Below are 25,321 nucleotides of genomic sequence, written 5' to 3'. Positions count from 1 at the left end.
CCACCCCTGATCTGTCTGAATGGAGCCCCTCAATCATAACACATCATAACATTTCACTGTATGCTCCTTTAAATAGGTTTTACTGGTAGGCCTTAACTGGGACAAGTGAGATTCCTTACATGAGCTTAAAAAAACTATTTTGAACAGTTTATAAAAAAAAAAATCTCGCGGTAAACTCGCGATAAAAAAATGAACGGCGTTAAAATGGGTTTGCGTTAACACCGTTAAACTGACAACACTAGTTACAACTATCGAATATTTAAAGTTAGTAAACTGGAGACAGGCAAGTTCACGATAAGGTTTTTTATTTTATTTCATTTTATTTTTAAAGAAAACCTTTATTGTATTTGTAAAAAAAAAAATGTTTTTGTTTTGTTTTGCGGACGGGGGGGGGGGGGCCCTTGACACGTCCAGGCCCAGGGGCCCGTGGTTTCTTAATCCGTCTATGGGTGTGACCTGCGGTGAGATGAGTTGAAAAGGTTGAAAAGCAAAGCCATCCCTCCGCGAGGAGCACAGAGTCAGCGAGGCACTAAGACCCAGTGGAGAGCAGGGAGGCTGGGTGCTGCCAGCCTGCCAACCCGCCGCCTGCCTGTCTGCTCTGCACCGCTCTGCAGTTGCCCTGGGCGCGTGCTGGAGACAGCACACGTGTGTATGACAGTGTGTATGTGTGTGTGTGTATGTCCAGTGCATCACAGGCTGGAAGACAGGAGCCCTCTCCTCCTTTTTGTGTTCCTTCTCTCCGTGCTGCTCGTGCTCTCCCACCTGAATCGAAGACCTGGCTAGAAGACAGCTGATGGGAGGGAGGTACGTGTTTGAAGGGAAGGGGGGGGGGGGTCAGCTTGGTTGGGTGGGAGGTGATGACGAGATGAAAGGGGCCAGGTGAGGAGGAGAGACAGGAGCGCCTCTCTCTCTCTCTCTCTCTCTCTCTCTGACGTGCTGTGTGTATGCGTGTGTTTGTGATGTGTCAGTGTGTGTTTGCTGTGTGTGTGGGGGAGAGAAAGCGAAACAGGTCTGCAATCCTTCAGTAGACTGTGAACCTGTTCAGGAGGAAGCAGCCTTCTCCAGACTGAGGTATGTCACCGATGTTTGTCACACGGGTGTGAGGAGAGATGTGTGTGCGTGCGTGTGTGTGTGCGTGTGTGTGTGTTTCAATGTTTGGAAGTTAGGATGCAGGAAAGAGTCACATCTGACTGAAGGGGGCAATACCATAGACACATGTTTTGTTATTTCATCATATGATTCGCTCTTTGAGATAACATTCCTGGAAAGAGATTTCACATTTGTTCATGTGAACTCCTGAGCGTCGCTCGCATGTTGCTGCTGAGGAGAGAAGTGCTGGAATGAAAGGGACACTTGAACAACAGGCTAGTTTTCTCCTGGCAGTAAACACTGTGTCATGTGCATCTTATCGGGTCATATGGTTTCCAGAGAGATTCTGCTGCAACCTTACACGCCGTGTGTGTAGTTTAGAGCTCCAGAGTCTGATGGTACTCATTGATTTGATTATTTTAATAAGAGGATGGGCCGCATTAGTGCCACTTTTTCTTTTTTTCTTTCTTTCTATAATATTGAAAAGGTTTTCTTTGTGTGGTTTCAACTTGATAAAATCAACTATAAAACAACAACTTTAAAATGGATAACAGGCAAATCTTTACGCTATTTAATGGGATTTGTGTGTCATAAAAGACTCTTTGAGGACCTAAAAGATTTGTGGCGATACGCTTCTTTGCAGAACGAATTTCAATGTCTTTAGAGCACTTAAGTGACCCCCGGACACCAAAGAGCAGTAAAACAATCAATTCTGATTAAACTAAGAATCTCAAGAGGGCTGCTCCACAGTTGCTGCTACATCTGAGCTGAGATGTTGTTTATTGGTTAGTTTATTGGGCTGAAGGTGACTTTAACCCTTTGACCTATTCCGCAAAGGCCACCTACGTACGCCTACTTCTTTTAGGTGACTGGCTTGCTCAAATGTGCGTATGTGCGTAGGAATAACAACAGGTGTTTTGCGGGGATGAAGCTGTCACACCGATGAAATGGAAAACTTGCACATGCAGGTGTGCAGCATATGGAAATGTACCGAAGCCTTCGCGCTCGTTCCACGGCTTTTACAGTGTGTGGGGTTGTTTCCAGGTGAGGTTGTGACAGTAAACAGATCGCAGGCCACACAAACACCTGCACTCACTGCTGAAGGTGCTCGGCCACCATTTCCATTATTTTAATTGAACATCGCTACAAAAGATGTATTCAATTCAATTCAATTCAATCCAGTAAATTTTGTATAGCCCAATATCACAAATAACTAATTTGCCTCAGAGGGCTTTACAATCTGTACACATACGACATCCCACCTCACATCGGATCAGGAAAAACTCCCAAATATTCAGTCTTTCAAGATGTATTGGCAATAAATGAGAAAACCATAGGAACTTTAACATTTCATATTTTTCACGTCATGATTGTAGTAATACGAAAAGTGTGTATCGATCTTCTCCTCCCATCACTTCAGACAGCAGAGAGCTCTGTAGTCCTGAGTTTCGCAGTTTATTCACCCATCCATTTTGCTTCTTGACTCTGGTAAGGGGGACATATGGTCCTCTCTGCGCTCTTAGCTTCTCCCCGAGGCCCCGGCTGCTGCCCTGAAAACAAACATCTGAGGATGCAGATGTCAAATATGAAGTAAATTCTGACCCCGGCTACTAGTGGGGCTTTACAGTGAACACAGGCGTTATACAAGACTCACAGGATCACAGCAATAGAAATAATGACATGTTTTATAAAGGAGTATATTTAAAGACATTTTTATTAAATGTAGTAGAAGTGGCCAATATTTGATTTCTGGCATTAACTGTAGATTTTTAGGTTTGTTATTTAACGTTTCCATAATGTATTTCTAGTCTGAACGATTTGGTGTTTGTTGGGAAAACAAATCAATCAAGTTATCATATTTCGACACTGAAACCTGCTCCCAAATATTTCATCAATGTTTTAATCATATTTGGACCTATACTTAAAATCTAATATTTGACAAATCGTACTAGTTTGTTTTACATTTCACGAAATACACTGATAAACGCATCATGAGCATGTTGCAAAAACTAACAGAAAACTTTCACTTGTGCATACTTCTAAACAGGACTTTCTATTTTGTTTTCAGATATTTCCTTCTGAAGGTCACGTTGGAGAAAGAAGGACGGCCCCACTAAAAGTTGCAAGAATTGAGTGAAAATTCCTGTAATTGTCGGCAGAGCTAGGCTCAAGTCTTCCGGGCTCCAGAGCCTGTTCAGCTCCAGCTGCCATGGCAGACACCCCCGCCGAAGCTTCTCAGTGACCCCCTAAGACAGGGGAGGATGGGTGATGGGCCCGTGAAATTCAGCAGACTCTCACCTCCTTATCCCATCCTCTCATGGAGCGTCCTGTCACACCGAGCCCCTCCTGGAACACTTCTCTGTCCGACCTTCCCGTATCTTCAGCCTCCCTGCACCCGAATATCTCTAACGTGACCTCGCCGGTCGCGAGCATCCGAGGCGGAGTTGATCTGAACCAGTCCTTGGCGCTGTGTGCTATGCTCATCATCGATGTGCTGGCAGTAGTGGGGAACTTGGCCGTGATGATTGTCATCACCAAAACGCCGCAGCTGCGCAAGTTTGCCTTTGTGTTCCACCTGTGTCTGGTGGACCTGATGGCAGCGCTGGTGTTGATGCCTCTGGGGATGCTCTCGGACCGGATCCTGGTGGACGAGGCGCTGTGTCGGAGCTACCTCTGCTTAAGTGTGTGTCTCGTGAGCGCCGCCATCCTCACCATCTGTGCCATCAACGTAGAGCGGTACTACTACATCGTCCACCCCATGCGCCACGAGGTGAAGATGACGGTGGGGGTGGTGGTGACGGTTCTGGTGGGAATCTGGATTAAAGCCGTTTTCATGTCAGTGCTGCCTCTCCTGGGGTGGCTGCTCCAGGCGAACCAGGCTGCGGGGACTCCTTCAGTTCTCCTTCAGGGTCAGAGACACTGCTCTCTTCACTGGACGGGAGGCAGGACCACACGGCTGCTTTTCATGGTCTTCTTTACATTGATCTACTTTCTGTGCCCCATGCTGATCATTCTCGTGGTCTACTGCTACATGTTCAAGGTGGCGCGCATTGCAGCCATGCAGCACGGGCCCCTTCCCACTTGGATGGACACGCCGCGACCACGGTCCGAGTCCATCAGCAGCCACTCCACCATGGCGGCAAGTCTCGGTGGGACTGGTGCCCGCACCACTCCTCAGAGGACCTTCAGCGGCGGGAAGGCCGCGGTGGTGCTGGTGGCAGTGGGAGGCCAGTTCCTCTGCTGCTGGCTGCCATATTTCTCCTTCCATCTCTACTCGGCTGTGGTGTCTCCCTCTCCCGCCTCGCTGGCCCAGCTGGAAGATGTGGTCACATGGATTGGCTATTTCTGCTTCACCTCCAACCCTTTCTTCTACGGCTGCCTGAACCGGCAGATTCGCGAGCAGCTGGGCCGCCACCTGGCTTGCCTCTTTAAGCGGGCTGGGCCCAGCGAAGGAGAGCAGCTGCCCAGCCGTGAGGCCTCTATCGAGGAGAACTTTATGCAGTTCCTTCAGGGCACTGGATGCAATCTGGAGCCCTGTAACTCTCACAGCCAAGCCAGCCCAGAGGAGCCAGAGACTGAAATCCGTCAGGAATCAGCTGTTCAGCAGAGCACGCCAGCTGACTTCCACATCCCGGGGCAGATCCTTGAGGAAACCTCAGAGTTCATACAGCGGCAACAGCTGAACAATGAGCTACATGTATCAGAGAACTGCTGCACAACTGGACCAGAGCTGTAGCTGCCTCCCATGTCTATACTTCAACATCTATAATACAGTAAATTTAATTAGTTTCATTCATGTTTTCTTTAATGTGTTGAATTAACTATCTGCAAAACATGGTGTCTTCTTCGAGGAGTTTATGTTGTGTGGCTTTTCCGAGAAAGACAAAAGCTGAATCTCGTGTAAATCACCTCACTTGTATCAGTCATGGAGCGTTACATGTTTTTAGAGCCACAGAGTGTCGGACTGTTTTCTGTGGGATGTTAGCAGATGGACACTAAACCATTGTTAACCACGGGTCAGTGGTGTGACACACATCACATTAACATAAAGGAGTGCTGCTTCAGGGAGGACACAGATTTCAAAGTTTATGGAAAAGTACACGAGCCATTAAAAGAAAGTTTTGAGACAAATGCTCAGTGAACTGTGAGTTTTGATATTCCTTCATTAATTCCTCATTAAAAGTTCCCTATCAGATATAAAAATATAATGTACTGTATGAAACTAGTCATAACACATCACTGCGATTACATGAACAATACTGTACTTCCAATCTTTTTGTTTCTACTACAGGACTGTCTCAGAAAATTAGAATATTGTGATAAAGTTCTTTATTTTCTGTAATGCAATTTAAAAAACAAAAATGTCATGCATTCTGGATTCATTACAAATCAACTGAAATATTGCAAGCCTTTTATTCTTTTAATATTGCTGATTATGGCTTACAGCTTAAGAAAACTCTAAAATCCTATCTCATAAAATGTTAATATTTCCTCAGACCAAGTAAAAAAAAAGATTTATAACAGCTGAGTGTTTGTCAAGGCTCAGGAAACCCTTGCAGGTGTTTCGAGTTAATTAGACAATTCAAGTGATTTGTTTAATACCCTACTAGTATACTTTTTCATGATATTCTAATATTTAGAGATAGGATATTTGAGTTTTCTTAAGCTGTAAGCCATAATCAGCAATATTAAAAGAATAAAAGGCTTGCAATATTTCAGTTGATTTGTGATGAATCCAGAATGCATGACATTTTTGTTTTTTGAATTGCATTACAGAAAATAAAGAACTTCATCACAATATTCTAATTTTCTGAGACAGTCCTGTATACCGGACAAAATGTCATTTTGGTGTTTTAAGACTTGAAGAAGCCCCTAGACAATCAGTCTAGTTGACTCAGTGATTCAGAAGGTTCTCTTTTTATACCACTTTCACATTTCCTCATAACACCGAGGACTAATGCAAACATGTGGCTGTTTCCCAGTAGAAAGAAGTGATTATTCAGAGCCAGTTTTAAAATCGTCTTGAAATATTCATTGTGTTAAACTGGATCATTTCACAGCTGGTGCTGCTGAAGGTATTTGATTATTAACAGGTTGACACACCAGCGTATTTTAAGCATTTTCCATGAGCATCATTTTCATGTTTATCTGCTCTCAGTCTTGTGATTATCAACTCCTCACCAAAATCAGCTCACATTGGTATACTCGTGATTTCCCCTCCTTCCACTCAAAGAAAAACATTGTGACTGGTTTGATTTGTATGCCAGTTATGGTGTTAAGGATTTAAGCTTTGTAAAAACATCGGCTAACGGCACGGTTAACTGTCAGTGTGTTGACACAAGGCTGAATGTGGGCAGATTCGGACATCTCGACCAGTCCCCGTCAAACCCTAATGTCTGTGCTGTTTACAGGTAAACACGGGGGCAGTGTGGGTGTGCTTATGTTTGTGCTCTAAACAAGCAGGTTTGTTGTGGCTACACAGCAGCACACAGGTGAGGCAATGCTTTCGTATGGCGAGCTTTGCCTTTGGCCTCATTAAGCAACACATGGAAGACTCTGGTGATACTCTCTCTGATCTCAGGTGGAATACAAATAGTTTGCACAAGTCACACGAGCAGTGACAAATGTTCCAAAGAAAAATACGAGGCACAAATCTACTAAAAATGTTATTTGTATCTTTTTATACATGCTCTTTCTCGCTGTATCTACTTTGGACTGCCTCGTACCAGACTGTTGGCATGATCACAAGACACCCAACATAAGGTGGACAGGAAAGGCTCATATTTTGCTGGGAGTCAGAAAAAAAAGGTCCCTTTGTAAGGAGAAGACCTTCTTAACTTTCTTGTGATATGACTTTGTGGTTGTTTTCCAATGAGGTCGTCATGTCATCTTGTTTTGAAAAGTTTATTTTGTGTCACAATGATGGTGCAGTATTGTGAGGCCCAAATGTAATCAAGTACACCAGTGAGTACAAGAAGAAATCACTGCCATAATCCTTGGTAATCTGCGTATGTATGCATTTTTAAAATTTATTTTTGTTGGTAATTATAAAAATACTTTTGTATATGAATTATTCATATTCAATGTTATGCAACACAATACCCACCAGCGTGCAGGAACAACGGTGATTTAATCTCTTTAGATAATCTGAGATCTTCCTCATTGAGCATTATTTGATCATCACGTTATAAAGAATTCGTTGATATTTCACACAGTCCGGGGTCATTACAAAGCCCCTTATGAGGATTGAATCCACCATTCAATCAGCTGGATTTCCGTTACTGTAGCAGCAAAATTGCCCCGACCAATCTGATTAAATGCTTTAAACTCTATTTCTGCCACCATCGGTTGATTATGTGGACGGAGAAGTAATCTGTTCTGAAGGTGAACGGCAGATAATATTCCCAGCTTCGGAAATATTCCTGTAAATCATCAATACCGTCAAAATGTTAATTTCCCTTTGATTTGATTTTGATTTCCGTTCCTCTCTGTTTTTTGTACCTGAGTTGGCTGTTTGGATTCTTCATTATTAAGGATTGTTTTTCCTCTTGTTAGGATGTCCTTGTGTTAGTTGAAATGATTAAAGACACAGCAAGAACATTAACCTGAGTGTTGTGGGTGTTGTCATATTTATTTACCAGATCAATAACAGCATCTATAACATAGTCAATCCTGTCAATCATCTCTTTCTCTCCTGCCCTCTGGCTGCATGTGTGAGTGTGTGTGTGTTGCAGGAAGGTGGTGCAGCGTTACAGAGGTGGAGTGAAGCACTACGAACAGGATGAAAGAGGAGTGACATTTGGACGATGCGGACGCTGGTCAGGGGCGTTATGGGCGACTCAGTCGTTCTCAACACCGTAGAGCACAACTTCTACAGCATGGAATTACAAACTAAATCAAATGTGTCATGCAGAAAACAAACACTGCCAATCACTCTTTCTTTAAAGTGCACTGATGGAGGAATCAAAGCTGTTATTCCTTGAGGATTTCAAATATAAATCTTAAATCTATTGATGAAAAAAAGAAGAAGAATGGACATAGGAATGAAAATTGTTTAGATATGGATTGTGCAAGTGAATTCCCTAAATATTGTGTTTATTTAATATCTATGATATATTTATGATACATGTTCAGCTTGGGCATGCATAGCTTACAGGTTCCACCTTCCTCTCAGCAGCATCCGGGCTCATTCTGTTTGTTTTCTGATGCTCTCACTTTATACTCCTCCTCCAATTTATGCTCCTGTGCTGCTCCCAATCGGACAAAGTGACTCATGGCTTTCATGTTGAGCCGTGAGGTCGCCTCCCGCAGTGTAGAGAAATAGTTCAAACAGCCTGACCTTTGTGAAGGGCTACAACACACCCGGGAAAAGGGCTCAAGGACAGATGCCACCATCATGTCACCCTGGGGAGCCACCGGGTGCAGAGTACAGTCATGGAGTGGATGGGTCGGGTGGGTTTATATACGCCTAAACACCGAGCTGGATGAGAGGAGGTTGAGGCTCCGAGAGCAAGGAAACCATCTGTGAGAGGACGATCCCTCACTGGATCACAGATTTACTCAAACACATGCCTTTCTGACTTACTTCCTAAATCCTGACTCCTCTGAAATTGGTTGTTGTCTTGGTAACCTGCTGATGGGTTTGTTTGTCAGGAGGAGACGAAAGACATGACCAGACAGGAGGCAAAGGGACAAGAGGCAAGAGGCAAAGGGACAAGAGACGAGAGAAACGCTGCAAATAGACCAGGGACAAGAGGCAAGAGAAAACAGATTATTGTTACAACTGAAGACATACAGTAATGAATAAAGACTTACTCTTTACTGGGTAGAATGTGATGTACTAGACTTTGAGTTAATGAACCGTCACTATTCACATGGCAAATTTTAAATAACATTCGGAATTTTCTTGAAATTTAATTTCTAAATCTACTCCTCAAATAATAAATGATTTACATTTATGAACAAACCACGTTCTAAAACAGAGTTTATCTAATGGCTTTAATAATATTAAATACATAATGTCATGAAATGCTTTATAGGTAATTTACATGCCATTAACAAGAACACATTCAGGGTTGAGAAAATTCACGTTGTTGCTTCCAATCCTTTACATTTTTAGATCATGTATTTCTAAATGTTGGTAGTGCATTTTTTTATATTTATACATTGTTGATAAATAGATTTGAATCCTTAGGATACGTGGTCATCTGGTCCAGTCAGTAAATATGATTTTCGTTATCCCAAAATGAGTGCGTATTAATGGATTTTAATTGATCTATGAAGCTTTAGTAAATTATTCATTCAATATTAATAATGCCAATAGTTACACTGTATACACCCTCTATAAAGGGCACCTTAATTAGGGAGTGGTTCCAGTATGGTTGGTGGCTGCACCAACTGTACAACGAAGACAACAATATGTCAACATGACTTGCGTGTACAAAGTGGATAAAAACGATGCACAGTGAAAACACAATGACATTAAAGCCAGTGTGACTAGTATCCCCCGCTGAGGGAGGCTCCTGCAACAGTTACATGATCTCAGGACGAGGCCACGCTCTGACACTTAGTGTGGGAGACACCATGAAATCCAATACAGATGTAATAGTAAGACGACCAGGATCAAAAGAGGGTTCACATGATAATAAAAGCTTGACCCTGACCTCTTGACCGAGAAGTGCATCGTTTGTGTCTGTTTGAGAACTTGATCGATCAAATCTCCCCCTGCAGTGCAGCTGTACATCCACTAGGGGCGGTCTAACACCACGCAACCCTTCTGACTGCAAAGGGGTGCAGACTGCAGAGAAACCCTGCATGTGTGTTGTTGTTATTGTCCTGTTTCAAACTACATGAAAGTGTCCGTGAGAGACAGCGTGTGAGGATCACGTGTCCGATATTTAAGCTACACAAGCAGAAATTCAAGTATCCGGCATTTTAGAAGCGACTACATTTCCCATCAGCCCTTTGGGGCGCATGATTATTATTATTTTTTTCAGTACCCTTTTCTTGGTTTGCAGCTGGATCAGCTGGATGAACGCGCGACTGCAGTTTGGATGGGAATATCTGGAGATTGTTATTGCTAGTTTTTGATTATTATTATTATTAGATTTTTCATACAAGTTTATACTTTAAGTATTTTTGATGAGTTAGTTTATAGTTATTTGTACATTCATGTGAGAGAATGCTGTAAACTTCGGAAGATTTGGATACATATCACTTAAAAAAGATATCTTTTTAAAAACAAATTAAAATCCTGCAGTCGATCACCTGTACAGACTGTGTGGACTGAAGTAAACTCAGCATCAGACTGTGGCCTCAGTTGGACCGACGAGCCTTCGGTGCCAACGCCTTTTTCTCTCTCTCTTCTCTCTCTCTCTCTCTCTCTCTCCGCTGCTGCTCCGCCGGGACGCTTCAGCTCGGGCTCGTTTGACGGCGTTTGCCTTCTTCAACTCATGAGCTGCTGAAACCACAATCCGAAACTACAGAAGTCGCGTGAGAGGGAACATGGGCTGCACGATCAGCGCCGAGGACAAAGCCGCGGTGGAGAGGAGTAAGATGATTGACAAAAACCTGCGGGACGACCGGGAGAAGTCCTCCAGAGAAGTCAAACTGCTTCTGCTTGGTAGGAACTGCGTTTTGATCCGTGAAATCAGTTGAACCGGTCTGAGTGTTTGTGTACTTCTCACTTTTACGCCCCAGGGTTTGGTGTAGGACTCCTTCACTTGGTGTAATGCAGATGTGGCTCTTCACGTCTCCACTGACAGAGTAAACCAGATGTTCGTGGGAAAAGGGGAAAGTACACGTCCTGTGCTGCCTTATAACTTTTCTGTAATGAATTGTTGAGAAGTGCTCAGAGGAGACTATTTGTTAACTAGTTGTTGTCACTTGTCACAAAGCACGTTGTAACTCACCCTGTTTAACTTCAGTGTATAAACACATCGCTACAGCTGCATGGACATGCTGACCCTGGTGAGACTGAAAGTCCTATAAACACAAAGTGTTGAGAAGTGGAGGCTTGTATCTGTATTGGACCTGGTCAGTATGTATGTCCCATAATGACGACTGAAATAGTAGAGCTTCAGATTATCATACGTTTAATGTGAGAAGTATCAACCATATGCCTACTATAACGTGCTCTTTGTCGCTGTATCTCAGCATTTACTGAGTTTTTAAGGCTGCAAAGCAACAATTTCCCAAAGCCCAGGTGGATGTCTTCATATTTCTTCATTTGTATGAACAACAGTTCAAAGCTCACATCATATTAAACAATAAGAAGCATTAAACCCTCACAATAAAGAAGCTGGAACTGGCCAAATAATGTTCTATTGATTACCGAATGGATTAAATTAGCAAGGCTCTATTTGCCCTTGTATAAATCAGTGGACAGTTACAGTGAACTTCAGGTTGTCTCACTGGAACAACAGCTGCCTGTACTATGCAGTGCATATTTTAACTGCACTACCTGCTGGTAGTTATTGCAGACTCAGACTTGGTGGTACTGACACTGTGGGCGTGGACTGCACAGATGTGCCAGAGGGTCTAAATGCCTCGAGTCCAGCAGCAGTCAACATGTATAAGCCCTCTGGTCAGGACTTCTGTCCTGTGCTAGTTTTCGATGGCAGTCTTTTAGTTTCTGACCCCTTGACCTGAAGCGGTGTCTACTTTTGACCTCTCATCTCAGGTTTTGACCCCCCTGTTTATCTTTGTGTGTAAGGCAACTTCTCTGTGACACGTGTTATGCCACCACAGGAGTTATCAAAGCGTAGCATTTGAAAGTTCCCGACTTTGGCGTGCTGACACAAAAAACTGTTAAACAGTTATGTTTCCAACAAAGAATAAACCTGTAATTGTAATTCAATATTCACTCACTTATTGCTCTGTTTTGTTCTCCACTCTTTAGCCAATATGTTCTTCAGCTAGTTGCTAACTGCGTGTACGGTGGAAGTGTACAGATGAGGTTTTCAAGCTTTTTCAGTCCAAACAACTGCCTGCTGCAGCGAGAAATGACTCTGATGAGAACAATCTAAGTGAACCTAAGCAGCACATTTGTAGGCCGTAAAACCAAAACGGAGCTGAAATATACAAAGACGCTCTGTCGAGCTGAGGGGGGACTGCAGGGTTTGGTGGTAAATCTCTGCAAGTTCATCACGACACGCCTTCCAGGGTGAAAATGCATAAAACACATTTATGTCCCTGTAGTCCTGACATACTTGTTGTCAGACGTAATAACAATCTGAGCCTGTCAGTGGCAGAAACATGCACTCTTCGTGGCTGTACGTGGATGCCGAGAGTGCGATTAAGCGCCTCACACACACACACAGGACGCAGTTTGTTTAACGCTGTTAAAAGCCGGCGAGGTGCAAGCCACTGGAAATAATGGGCTTCAGAGCGCAGTGGTGCTGCTGTCGTGTTCTGTGTGAACGTCCCTCTACACTGCACATCAGCATCCACAATCTGCAGTGTAATCTCTCTATACTGGATTCATTAAAAAAAATGTGAGACACAAAAACATAGTACATGAGGGTAACAATGACAGAAGTTACTTATAATATAAATATATTGATGAAAGCACTTTAGCTAAAGCTGCCTCTGAGCACTTGAGTGGAATGGTTCATTGTCAAATTTAAATGAGATTGTAACTTCTTACCCACGTACCAGCTGAAACTACACTGACGTAAGACCAGGTTCAAACGTTTCAGCTATAGGCTGCATCCATACTGTTTTGCACTGTACATAATGTGCAGTGCAAGCAGATACTGATGCAATTGTGATGCAACGCTTTTGAGCTTTTTGGTTGAGACGTTTGATTTTTTCTCATGAAATGTTGTGAAAGATGGTTTACAGTCAAAAGAATGACATGATGAAGAAAACACTCATCTCCTAAATGGTTTTAAGAGACTGACCAACACATTTTTGTACGTTTAGTCCTCACTCAAGTGTTTTCATTTTTCCTGAAACATGAGCTCACATTAACATACCAGAATAAATAGGCCAAGCAAAAGGGCAAAGTATTTGATTAAATGGATGATTCTGAGAACAGCTGCAGCTATTACATTAGTCATCATCGTGACATTTATTCGTGCAGGTGGATGATCTGAAGGCAATATGGCATAAGGGGCATATGAACCACAAAGGCTGCATCTCCACAAATCGCAGCAATTTATTGATCAGGAAATTCAGAAAATCAAAAAGTGTCATGTTGTAAACCTTATTAATTATTATTATTTTAAATTGTGTAACTGATTTGTGTCATTCATGACCATATGTGAACATTGACTGGTCAAGATCAACACGATTTTCATGCTTTGCAAATCTCCAGATGAATGTTTTATTGCCTTTTCCTTATTAATTGTGTTCCTGGTTGTGTCATTATTCTCACAAAGAAATGCAGATGTCTCTTTATATTTACAGTGATCTTTTTTGCACTTTGATCTAAGATATGGCAGAACAAAACCACGCTGGGTAATCTGCTTCCTCCCATTTCAGAAACACTACCCACAACTGTGAGGTGTTTTTCTTCAAGTGTTTCCACTGTTTTGTTGATAGATTGAAGCCTAACTGCATTGTTTTGTTGCATGGAGCTATTTTAGGTGGTGTAACCCGCAGTGTAATGACAAAAGGGAAACCTAAGGTCACATAGAATCCCAACTTATTAAACATATTTAACTTCAGGTCGATACGTTGATGGTGCAACATCACAATGCAGGATGACACATGTATGCTCTGACCGCACAGTGGAGGGGGAAGCTATTTTCCAGGCTGTGCCCTCCACTCTCTGTCTGTGCTGGAACAAGAGAGTATTAGAAAAAACAAAGAGGAGTTTGGCTGCTGCTCTGTGTACCAAACCACATCGGTGGAGAAGCTGTGCTCTTCTGATGAAAATGGTTTCCCATTTGACCACAAACAGTAATTCCTAAAAAGAAAATCAGCATTTCACATTATTTTTGAATGAGGCCCGGTTTGGACGCCCGCATGGGAGAAAAAAACTGAGTAAATGTCTGTGTAAAAAGTTTGTGAACTGGCAGGAAGCCACGGTTGATGATCAGCCAAAAAATGCCATGAATGAGAGAATTGGTGACTGACAGGAGTGAGGAAAGGGATCAACAGAATGTGTCCTCCCCTCCCCGCCTGTGTGAGCAGGCGTAAATCTCGTTGCTGGTGACAGCTTAACCAAAGAATTTGTGGATTTAATTGTTGGCCGGCCATCTGAACATATTACTGTACTCCCATAAGCCTCCTTGACTGAATGAATCTGCTGAGGATTCTTAACTGGCAGTGGGAACGTGTCTTGCCACCTTTTAGGGGAACAACAGTAATAAGATAATATATATTTCTTATTTATAAAATGTCACACATTCAGACATGTCCCCGGCTGCTTTGAAAAAGTATTTCAAATGCAGGGCCTGAATACTTCTTCTTCCTGTGGTTGCTGATCATTATTGTGGTTTTATGAAGCAAAAGGAGGCTCTGCTGCCAGTGTATACTCATCCCAGATGTTTATTGAAATTATTTCTTACTGGTTGGGTGAGTTTGACATCTAATGCTTCATGTGCACACATGTTTTCATGCTTCTTTAATTAAACTTCAGCTAAGAAAAATCATGAGTCAACGGATGGCACAGAGGCAAAGTGCCTCCACAGACACATGGGTTCAAATCTTAGCTCGACTTGGCTGTGTATATTTGCGCGGCCAATTAATAGTGCTTCCAGATTTTCCCAGAGGCCACTGCTGTGGACAGAAGCGTAAAAACTAAAGGTTGGGGGGATTCAGGTGTTTACGTGCTGGCACGCACACTTCCTGTGCTTTCCCTTTTTGGGTGTTTTTGACCAAACAAACCATTTTAATGAGTCACCTTGAGCTTTAGACACACAGGATGTCATAGACAATAGGAAATATGCAGATAAATTGATTCTGAAAAATAATTGTTTCTGTATGATTCCAACAAAAACAGAGATCTCATCCATGATGATGTTGCCAACATCAACATGGATGAGATCTCTGTTTTTGTTGGAATCATGCAGAAACAATTATTTTCCATTTACAGAAGGACGAGATTAGGAATTAAATTGATTCGGTCCATCATCATCAAACGTTGCGTTAAAGGCGAATAGGAGAGACTGAGAGACTGATCCTTCTCATCAATAAGGAAACATTCTGTGTCGGTTGTCAACTCTGCATGTTGTGATGAAGTTTCTTTTAGATTGCAGACAGACTTTTAATCATATGTGTTGTTCTAATGGCCCTCTGCTCTCGAACGCCTAGAACCGCATGATATCTGGTATTGTCTCTCCAGCGGGAAAAAACTGGCTCAGCATGTTAACTGTTTCCTGTTTGGCCGATTGTTGAAGAATTACTGTAAAGGTTCCTTGTGTGAAAGTATTTCCACTTTTCATTATTCCCCTGACCTTCATTGTAAAGAAGGCTTTGATATCAGCTGGACCAGTCATCAATTCACAGATGGACACTATTGTGAAAGCCCTCACTTCCCAAAAAGGTGCCCAAGTTCTTCACACTACTCGTTCTTTCCCATTATCCTCACTGTGTTTCTGCACCTCTTACACCGCAGGCTGTGGTGTCTACATTTTATGGCGAACAGTGAGCATCTAATCCTCCATGTGACACTTCAAAATCATTGTCTGTACATTGCTTCAGGCCCCAATTAAATCTCTGCCATTAAAGGTTTTCACAAGGCTGCTTTTCCCCAGATGTTTGGACACAAACATACTGCACACTGGGTGATACGTGAATAAATTAGATCAGATTAAGTTCAACCCCAGTGGAAAGCTTGTTTGATCCCACGTCCATGTGAGAGGGGTCTGAATATGTCAGATATTATGTGGAGGTGTTGTGGCTGCTCATCTCACCACTGTGCCTCTTTTTCAGGTGCTGGGGAATCTGGGAAAAGCACAATAGTAAAGCAGATGAAGTAAGTTACAGTTTCCTGATTACACTGCACGTGACATTGTGTCAAACTTCATCCTGTAAGAAACGTCAGCGCTATTGTTGCATCACGTTGAGGAGAAACAGTTCCTCACCCCCACTTTCAGCTGTAGCCTTGTTGTCAGAGTTTAATAACACGGGGAGAGCTGTGGTTACAAACCGGGCTCATCTTTGGGGAAACACTATGGAAGTAGAGCGGGACCATCATTTCACTCGGCTTCGTCAGTGTAGGAAGCAACCTTTTGAATAACATGTGAAACAATGGCCCCATGGCCCGCTGTAGCCTGGCAGGTCCTGAATAGACTCCACCAGTTCCCACATTAGACACGCAGCATGCTCATCGAAGCTCAAATTCCAGCACTAATGACAGTGTTGCATGAGATTTTGTTTAATCTGTCATTCGTCCCACATTTGGTAAAGCCATTGTTCACACGGTCAAGTATATATATCTGGACTCTCATAAATCTCTTTGGGTTTGTTACTGTGTCAGAATCATTCATGAAGATGGCTACTCAGAAGAGGAGTGCACGCAGTACAAGGTGGTGGTGTACAGCAACAGCATCCAGTCCATCATGGCCATCATCCGGGCGATGGGCCGGTTAAAGATAGATTTTGGCGATGCTGCACGGGCGGTAAGTTACCGTCATCCAGTCTGTATTAAACATGCCCTTTAAAGAGCCACATCCTTGTTCATGACAATGACAGCAATTATCGTCCTTATTGCCAGGACGATGCCCGCCAGCTGTTTGTCCTGGCGAGCTCGGCGGAGGAAGGGGTGATGTCGTCGGAGCTGACTCGTGTGATTCAGAGGCTTTGGAGCGACGCTGGAGTTCAGGCGTGCTTCGATCGGTCACGAGAGTATCAGCTCAACGACTCCGCTGCTTAGTGAGGACTCCCTTCACTTCTCCACATACAGACCCACGACACAGAGCCAACAGCAAGCATAGCAAACGAGTCAATTCACAGAGGGAACGGGATTCAAGGAAAGAAAATATGCAAAAAAGGCTTAATGAAACAATTAGTTTCTGAGTTAGTCAATCCACAGAAAAATAATCGACATCTTCTGTGTTGTCAGGATTGGCTCTTTTCTTTATCTTTTGTGATAATAAATACATATTTTTTGATTTTTGACAGTCTGACATTTGATGACATTACAGACTTTGCCGTAGGAAATTATAGTTTATTACTATTTGACATTTAACTAATCGAGAAAATGCTTTGCAGATTAATTGATAATGGAAATACCGTTCACTTGAAGCTGTATTTGATTCCAAACCAACTTCCATAAACTCTTACTGAGTATTACTCAACTTATTGACATTTTCTGAAGATTCCAGATGGAAATGAAACTGCTTAAACGGTTTATAGGGAAGTTTACAATTGCATCATCCGTCATGTTCCGACTATGAAACTGGCACAAACCAAGTCTCGTGATCTTGTTTGCCTCTTCAGGAGAAGCTGAACAAGTTTGAGTCAGAATAGTTTTCCTCCTTCATGTTTGTAACATTTCCACTAAAGCAAAAATGGGGGCAAGATGCGTCTTGTTCTTCACGGTCTTGTGTCAGCTTGTTGATGACATTCCTGGAAAAGGAATGACATGAAGGAGAAACTGCCAAAAGGTAGAGTTTCTGTCAACTTGCAGCTGTTCTTGTATTACTTCATTTGACAAAATGGTTCCAGATTTGTATGCGAGTCCAGCGCTGGATACAACCGTCTGATGAAGTTCAGTGAAAACAAAGTGCTTTGAGCTAAATATAGTCCAGTCTTGTCGACATGGACGAAGCATGGTTTTCTGATTCTACAGCGTTTGTATCAGACCTCCCGAAAGGAAAGCAGCTCAAGGACGCTTTCTTTGTTTTGAAAACAGCCACACTGTCATGGTACACGTTGTCCACACTGCGAGGCAAGAGGAACCAGTGGCGTTAGTCTGTTTTTACTCAACCCACAAGGAGCCAGTGTTTATCATGCACCCAAATATGAGCCCATATTTAGTATCATTCTGTGGAGTCCTTAGACGTCTGTCTGCAGAGCAAACCTCCCCACTCTACCAAGCTTAACCCTTGTGTTGCCTTAGGGTCATTTTGACCCGAATCAATATTACACCCTCCCCCCGCCTTAGGATTAATTTGACCCCATTCAATGTTTAATGTCGGTGTTCTTTCGGTAGTCAACAAACAAACATAAAGTGCCTCACACTTAAACTTGGAAAACAATATTAATTCTAATAATTTTCTGGAGGTTTTAATTGCTGGCGTCAAATTGAACCCAAAGGGTAAAATATGTTAGTAAATATAAAGGTAACAGGAGGGTGAAACATTGAATCGGGTCAAAATGACCCAAAGGCGGGGGGAGGGTGTAATATTGATTCGGGTCAAAATGACCCTAAGGCAACACAAGGGTTAAGTGTCCTCAAAATATGTTGTCTCTTTGCATTATGTTGTCTCTCTTTTATTAAGGAGATTTTGATAAACTGATTTTACCCACATGATGTAATAAAAAGAAAAGACTCACATCTGTTTTTATGAGGCGCATGTTGGGAGCTGCCGGTACTGCAGTTACTGCTTCAGTACATTTGGACTATGATGTGTGTATTTCCTCTGGGATTGTCTTCATACTCGTTTTCTGTCTCTCAGCTACCTGAATGACTTGGACAGGATCTGTCAGCCAAGCTACGTGCCGACTCAGCAGGATGTGCTCCGTACGCGTGTGAAGACCACTGGCATCGTGGAAACTCACTTCACCTTCAAAGATCTCTACTTCAAGTTAGTACAGCTGGGATTCATCTGCTCGTGAAGGGCCCTGGCCTGCTTGTGCCAGACAAAGAATTTATGGAGCAGTCGGTCAGCATTTATATTTCTGCATTAACTTTGCCAACCCTCGTGGAGACATTACCACTGGGGCAGGAATCAATCAAGATTATAATGGTCAATGTTACATTACATTACATGTCATTTAGCAGACGCTTTTATCCAAAGCGACTTACAATAAGTGCATTTCAACCTAGAGTACAAACTAAGAACAACAAGAATACAGGAAGTAACATTTCCTCAACATAGTCGAACTACAAAAGTACCATAAGTAAGTGCTATCTAAGTGCCACTGAAGTGCTAATCTGTGTTTTAATCCAGATATAGTCGGAAAAGGTGTGTTTTCAGTCTCCGACGGAAGATGTAGAGACTTTCTGCTGTCCTGATGTCAGTGGGGAGCTCGTTCCACCACTGAGGAGCCAGGACAGCAAACAGTCTGGATTTCGAGTGATTAGCTCGAGGTGCAGGAGGCACAAGTCGATTGGCTGTTGCCGAGCGGAGCGAACGTGCCGGGGTGTACGGTGTGACCATATCCCGGATGTAGACGGGGCCCGATCCGTCTAGAGCACGGTACGCCAGGACCAGTGTTTTGAAGCGGATGCGAGCAGCCACCGGTAACCAGTGGAGAGAGCGGAGGAGCGGAGTGGTGTGGGTGAATTTCGGGAGGCTGAAGACCAGTCGAGCTGCTGCATTCTGGATGAGCTGCAGGGGTCGGATGGCCTTAGCAGGTAGACCAGCCAGGAGGGAGTTGCAGTAGTCGAGGCGTGAAATGACCAGAGCCTGGATCAGAACCTGCGCCGCCTTCTGAGTAAGAAGAGGACGTATTCTCCTGATGTTGTGCAGCATGTACCTACAGGAACGCGTCGTCGCAGCGATGTTGGCCGCCAGGGAGAGTTGACTGTCGAGTGTCACCCCGAGGTTCCTGGCAGTCCGGGTAGGGGCCAACACAGAGCTGTTGAAGGTGGTAGTCAGGTCATGGGTGGGGGAGCCTTTCCCTGGAAGGAATAGTAGCTCAGTCTTGTCAGGGTTGATCTTCAGGTGGTGAGCAGACATCCACTGAGAGATGTCAGTCAGACAGGCAGAGATTCGTGCCGCCACCCGTGTTTCGGACGGTGGAAACGAGAAGATCAGTTGGGTGTCATCAGCATAGCTATGGTAGGAGAAGCCATGCGAACGAATGACAGAGCCGAGAGAATTTGTGTACAGAGAGAAGAGGAGGGGACCCAGGACGGAGCCACTGGGGCAGGAATCAATCAAGATTATAATGGTCAATGTTCTCTTGGTTTTGTATTACTTTTCTCTAGTCTTTCGTGTTTGTTTTTAATCTAATAAATACTGGATAGCTTTACCTCTCTATATATACTTTGTGATGAGGATCACAATAAAAACAAGCATTTTATTTTACGAATGTGATTTTTTTTGTGAGTTTTGTTTTTGCATGTGCAGTATCTTGCCTTTTTTCATCCTATATACTGTATACATATCAATTTTGGCTATCCCAAAGCTGGTTATCATAAGTTGTCATTATGCTCTCTTCATCATATTGAATAATAGTATTTATTGTGAAGTGACGCACCTGGTCTCAGATGAAACTGCATATTAATGTGCTGATGTATGAGACTCTTTTATAACTCACAAATGCTACTGTGTGGCGTTCAGCCTAATACGACCCACCTTTGCAGAAATAAATGTGATTAAATCTCTTCATTCCTTTTACAGTATGTTATCATCTTGTTCATCTAGCTCCTGTACTTATAAATATTATTGAATCATTAACTGTAATAGCCTCCCTGGCTGCATGTGTCACCCTTTAAAAAAACGCTCAGGATCTGCAATCACTGGATTGGTGTTGTCTGTTGATAGCTCAGCTCTCCGTATACGTGCGTGTGTGTGTGTGTGTGTGTGTGTGTGTGGTTGTGTGTGCGCGCATGCGTGTGCACTTGTGTGTGTGTGTGCTCTTGCCCTAGATTTACCAGGACACTCATCCTTATAAAACACAGGAATTAAATTGGCATTACAATTAAAATATGCACATTCAATGTCCATGTATTCATGCAGTTCCTGTGTGTGTGTGTGTGTGTGTCTCCAGGATGTTCGATGTTGGGGGTCAGCGCTCGGAGAGGAAGAAGTGGATCCATTGTTTCGAGGGAGTCACATCTATCATTTTCTGCGTGGCGCTCAGTGACTATGACCTTGTGTTGGCTGAGGATGAGGAGATGGTAGGTGATGGATACACTGTGGTTTAGGTTATGACAGTGATCCAGCTTTTATAGCTTCTAAGTACTGGCAAAGACACAACAGTAACCTTTCGATTAAGATGCTAAAAGTCATGTAAAATATGTTTTTATCAGTCGTTCACAATGTGCTTGATACATGAGCTTTTTTTTAAATTGAAGTGCTTTTTAAATTGAAGTAGACCCCAGGCTCAACTGGCACTAACCAGTAAGACAGGTTTTGGAGCGCACCCAAAGATCCTCAAACCAAAACAGCTCAAATTAATTTAATTATCATTCATTTTATTATGTACACCTGTGTTTAACTGTCTGTGTAAAAAGCATATTATGGGTATCTGCTCTCCTCAGAACCGGATGCATGAGAGCATGAAGCTCTTCGACTCCATCTGCAACAACAAGTGGTTCACGCTCACCTCCATCATCCTCTTCCTCAACAAAAAGGACTTGTTTGAAGAGAAGATTGGCAGGAGTCCGCTCACTATCTGCTACCCACAATACCCCGGTGAGACAAACCTGTGCATTCGCAACTTATGAAGTTTTAACGTGATATTGGTCAGATGTGATCAGACAAATATCTTTATATTTCTATCGGGTGTATCCGAGCATTAACCTTTTGGAAATGTGTGATCATGCTTCCGATTTTTTTCCTGAATAAAGTACAATGGATCTCATTCTGTTAGAGGACACTGTAGGGTTTAGATTCTGTAGCAAAACAAATGGTTAGGTTGCAGAGTGTGTTAAATAAGCATTGAGAATTAAATGTGTATTTATTATGTGGATGCTTGAGCTAATGACTTGAACTTTTTTTTCCTATTTTATCGCCATACCAGCATTTTAAGTGTGTATAGCTCTGCAACCCTCGAGTGCGTTCCTGGTTTCATAATGTACTTCTTAAAAGTGAACATCAATTAACATAAGTTGTTTCTACAAAATAGTCCCAATTTAACAGCCGATGACAGAATAAAAAGACCCCACTGTTTGCATTTCAAATATTTTTTGGGGAATCTTTCAACTTTTGATAAAAAAACAAGCTCAAATCCAAAGTAAAAAGTGAATAACAATGGAGAGTTCACTGGAAGTAAATCAAAGCTGTAACTGGTCACAGGTAATTGCATCCTTGCGTTGCTTTAGTGTGTTTAATCCACTATGATAAGATGTGTGGAGATGCTGTTTTCATATAGTTTATAATGTAATGACCATATACATGGAACAATCCTATAGGATCATATCGGATTGTTCCATGTAAATGGTCATTAAATTAAATCATCTTTTTAACTGCAGGTGGGAACTCGTACGATGAGACTGCAGCTTATATCCAGTACCAGTTTGAAGACTTAAACAAGCGGAAGGACACCAAGGAGATCTACACCCACTTCACGTGTGCCACGGACACCAAGAATGTGCAGTTTGTGTTCGACGCCATCACTGACGTCATCATCAAGATCAACCTGAGGGAGATCGGGCTCTACTAAAGTTTCAGGCCATGCAGGTCAGCACCCTGACTGTCACCTGCTGCACGGCTTAGGCACAGCGCTGCAGAGATGTAGCGACAAAGCTAGAGTTAGAAATGTTAGAGACAACAATCAACTCTCTTCTGGGATTGTGTCAGAGAGTTATAGCTTCATAACTATTGGAGGAATTGCAATACAATTTGGCTCAGGGTACTTCATCATCTGGGTTTTCATGTAGCGCTGCAAACATGTTTCAAATAGAGTGCTGAAGAAATTATTTACCAACCAGGAATTGGGTTAACATTTGTGCACTGTGGTTAACACACAAGCTGAAGACACGTTCACATTTTGATCTACGATTTCATTAAATATCCCTCTCCGGAATGTTTAAGCTTTTACGTATTTATGTATGTATATATGTGTGTATGTATGTGTATGTGTGTATGTGTGTATACATGTGTGTATGTGTGTATATATGTGTGTGTGTATGTGTGTATGTGTGTATGTATGTATATGTGTGTATGTGTGTATATATGTGTGTATGTGTGTACGAATGTATGTGTGGATGTATTGTCACGTCACGGGTTGTCCCTAGTGCCGGCTAGGGCGGGGCAGTGCAAGGGAGGAGTAAAAACAGTCAAAATTGCAAGGTTTAAAAATGAATGGGAATGTTTATTCATTTAAACAAATTTTTTTTAAAGTCAATTTCTCAACAAAAAGCATCCCAGGGGAGAAACAGGTTCCTTAAACAAAAAATGTATGTATCATACATACATACATACATACATACACACTTATACATACATACATACATACATACATACATACACACACACATATAGACATACATACATACATATACACATATAAACATATACATGCATACATATACATACATACACACATATAAACATATACATACATACATACATACACACTTATACATACATACATACACACTTATACATATATACATACACACATATAAACATAAACATACATACAACATACATGTGGTTCAAGGCTCTGGTAAAAGCTAGTAAGTGGACCCTACACTTTGTCAGACTAATATGTATCTGCTTGATATTTGATTTATTGAGATCATAAACAAACAGCAAACTAAATAGATTGCTCATACTTCATCTGAATGTAAAGAACTACAGCATTAGTTTTAGACCAAATAAGTTGAGAAGGATATATTTGTGTGTGAATGTAAAAAATGCTTGCATGCTACATGTTAACAGCTAGCCTAACATGTTTCACATCCGTTACCATGCAAACGTGGGGCATGTTAGCCTGTTAACATTAGCATTTTGCTCAAAGTAGAGAGGCTGAAAAGTACAGCGCTGTGCCCAGTCTGACGATATAGTGGGTGTAATTATAACAGAAATGTGCTATCTAAAGAGGAAAACATGATTGCCAAGCACTTTATGAACGCACATTTAAATGACATGTCTTAGGGTTTTTTATTCATATTAATTATGAATTCATTGTTTCCTGTCTACATCGGTATCAGTGATTTGTTTCCTTTTAACTTGCAGGAGCCGAACAAGGACTGTTGGACTGGTATGTCTAGTCTGCAGAAGGCAAATTGTAAAGTAGGTGTTACTTAAGGACTAAGCTGATGGCCGCGCTGCATGTGGGACCTACATTCCACAATTTGGGGACTTGATACTATGATTATTTTTGTCTTAATAGATATTGTGATGCAGAGCACACTGGGAGAAAGTGATGAGTTGGGGAAGCTTGTGAAACAATCACTGTGAGAACTGTGGAGTCCTGTCATATTTAAGAGCTTGGCATCAGACGAGGGGCTGGCAGGTAAAGCCTCTGACATCTCGGACACATTTATAGTCCGCTGTCATATCGACCAAATCCATGTGTATCAAATCCATCACTGCATTTCACAGTTTCACAGCGGATATGTAAATTGTGTTCACTTTTATTTCTGTTGCATCTTCTCTTAGCTGTATTCTATATCACATGTTTTTTATTGAACATTTGTTATATTTAGATGTTTGAGTTGCAGTTATTTAGTATTTCCCCTTTTGGATGTGTGAATGCATTTCAATAACTTATGTATGGAGAAGTGTACATTTTATTTGCAGTTTTGATGTATATAACGCAATCTTTTGGGTCTGGGATTAATTAGAAAGAGTGTAATGAACTCCGTAGAAACACAGCTGCATACATAGTGAGGTATTTTAACGAGACAACATTGTAGTCAACATTTTTTTTTATACATGAGATACATCACTGCAAATCAATTTATCAAGGAGTTTGAATACGACTAATATAATACACTCAGTGGAGGTCAACGTAGAATATACTTCTTTTCAAGGTATTTTTCAATCCTATGGATATCAGTTAAGATGTATATAAACACATTAAACATAACGTAAAAAGATTAAAATTTGAAAGCTGCACAAGCTGTATTTGTTTTCTTTGGCTGCAGCAATCTCATAATACTGAGGACGTCCGTTGCTGATAGGCGGAGTTCTGTAGCCCCGTTTGGATCAGATCACTTCATACAAATGAGAAATTCAGAAAGAAAACATTCCCGAAGGTTTAAGTCTAGCTTTCTGTATTTTGCTGGAGTTGTATTGGTTCATTTTAACATCATTAAATGGTGGCACAAAGTTGTATTCTTTTCCTTCTATTTTAAAAACTAAACCAAAGTCTTATCACGGGTAATTCAAATCAAATGTTGCCCATTGGTCCAGATTTGTAACGGCCTAGTCTCACCTCCAGCAGAGGAGGAGGTCATGCAGATTGAAAACACTATTTTTAGACTTTAGAC

The 25,321-nt window shown here is 42.1% G+C and overlaps 3 protein-coding genes across 3 annotated transcripts in view; all 3 read left to right on the top strand.

Moving 5' to 3' along the window:
• The first annotated feature begins 3,406 nt into the window (after positions 1 to 3,406).
• gpr61 (G protein-coupled receptor 61) lies at positions 3,407 to 5,165 on the top strand. The gene has a single exon (XM_056423975.1). The coding sequence runs from the start codon at positions 3,407 to 3,409 to the stop codon at positions 4,823 to 4,825; it is 1,419 nt and encodes a 472-aa protein (XP_056279950.1). The 3' UTR covers positions 4,826 to 5,165.
• Positions 5,166 to 10,277: 5,112 nt separating this feature from the next.
• On the top strand, positions 10,278 to 25,160 carry gnai3 (guanine nucleotide binding protein (G protein), alpha inhibiting activity polypeptide 3). The gene is made up of 9 exons (XM_056424204.1): positions 10,278 to 10,711; positions 15,973 to 16,015; positions 16,520 to 16,661; positions 16,757 to 16,914; positions 18,663 to 18,791; positions 20,926 to 21,055; positions 21,419 to 21,572; positions 22,352 to 22,559; positions 24,063 to 25,160. Exons 1-8 carry the CDS (start codon positions 10,594 to 10,596, stop codon positions 22,540 to 22,542), a joined length of 1,065 nt encoding a protein of 354 aa, XP_056280179.1. The 5' UTR covers positions 10,278 to 10,593; the 3' UTR covers positions 22,543 to 22,559; positions 24,063 to 25,160.
• The window catches only part of ampd2b (adenosine monophosphate deaminase 2b), a 52,279-nt gene continuing 51,060 nt past the window's right edge, over positions 24,103 to 25,321 (top strand). Inside the window, exon 1 of the mRNA XM_056424203.1 lies at positions 24,103 to 24,119. The gene's annotated coding sequence lies outside the window, so the exon portion shown is untranslated. The remainder of the gene's footprint in view (positions 24,120 to 25,321) is intronic.

Source organism: Pseudoliparis swirei, chromosome 9 (assembly GCF_029220125.1).
Source record: "Pseudoliparis swirei isolate HS2019 ecotype Mariana Trench chromosome 9, NWPU_hadal_v1, whole genome shotgun sequence".
In the NCBI taxonomy this organism is placed as follows: Eukaryota; Metazoa; Chordata; class Actinopteri; order Perciformes; family Liparidae; genus Pseudoliparis; species Pseudoliparis swirei.
This window is presented reverse-complemented; position numbering and strand designations above follow the sequence as displayed.

Bases quoted from the DNA above. Each gene is read 5' to 3' on its own strand.
- gpr61 (XM_056423975.1), top strand. From the start codon at position 3,407: ATGGAGCGTCCTGTCACACCGAGCCCCTCCTGGAACACTTCTCTGTCC.
- gnai3 (XM_056424204.1), top strand. From the start codon at position 10,594: ATGGGCTGCACGATCAGCGCCGAGGACAAAGCCGCGGTGGAGAGGAGT. The intron at 16,662-16,756 runs GTAAGTTACCGT...CCTTATTGCCAG, and splicing joins TTGGCGATGCTGCACGGGCG to GACGATGCCCGCCAGCTGTT. The intron at 16,915-18,662 runs GTGAGGACTCCC...TCTGTCTCTCAG, and splicing joins CTCAACGACTCCGCTGCTTA to CTACCTGAATGACTTGGACA.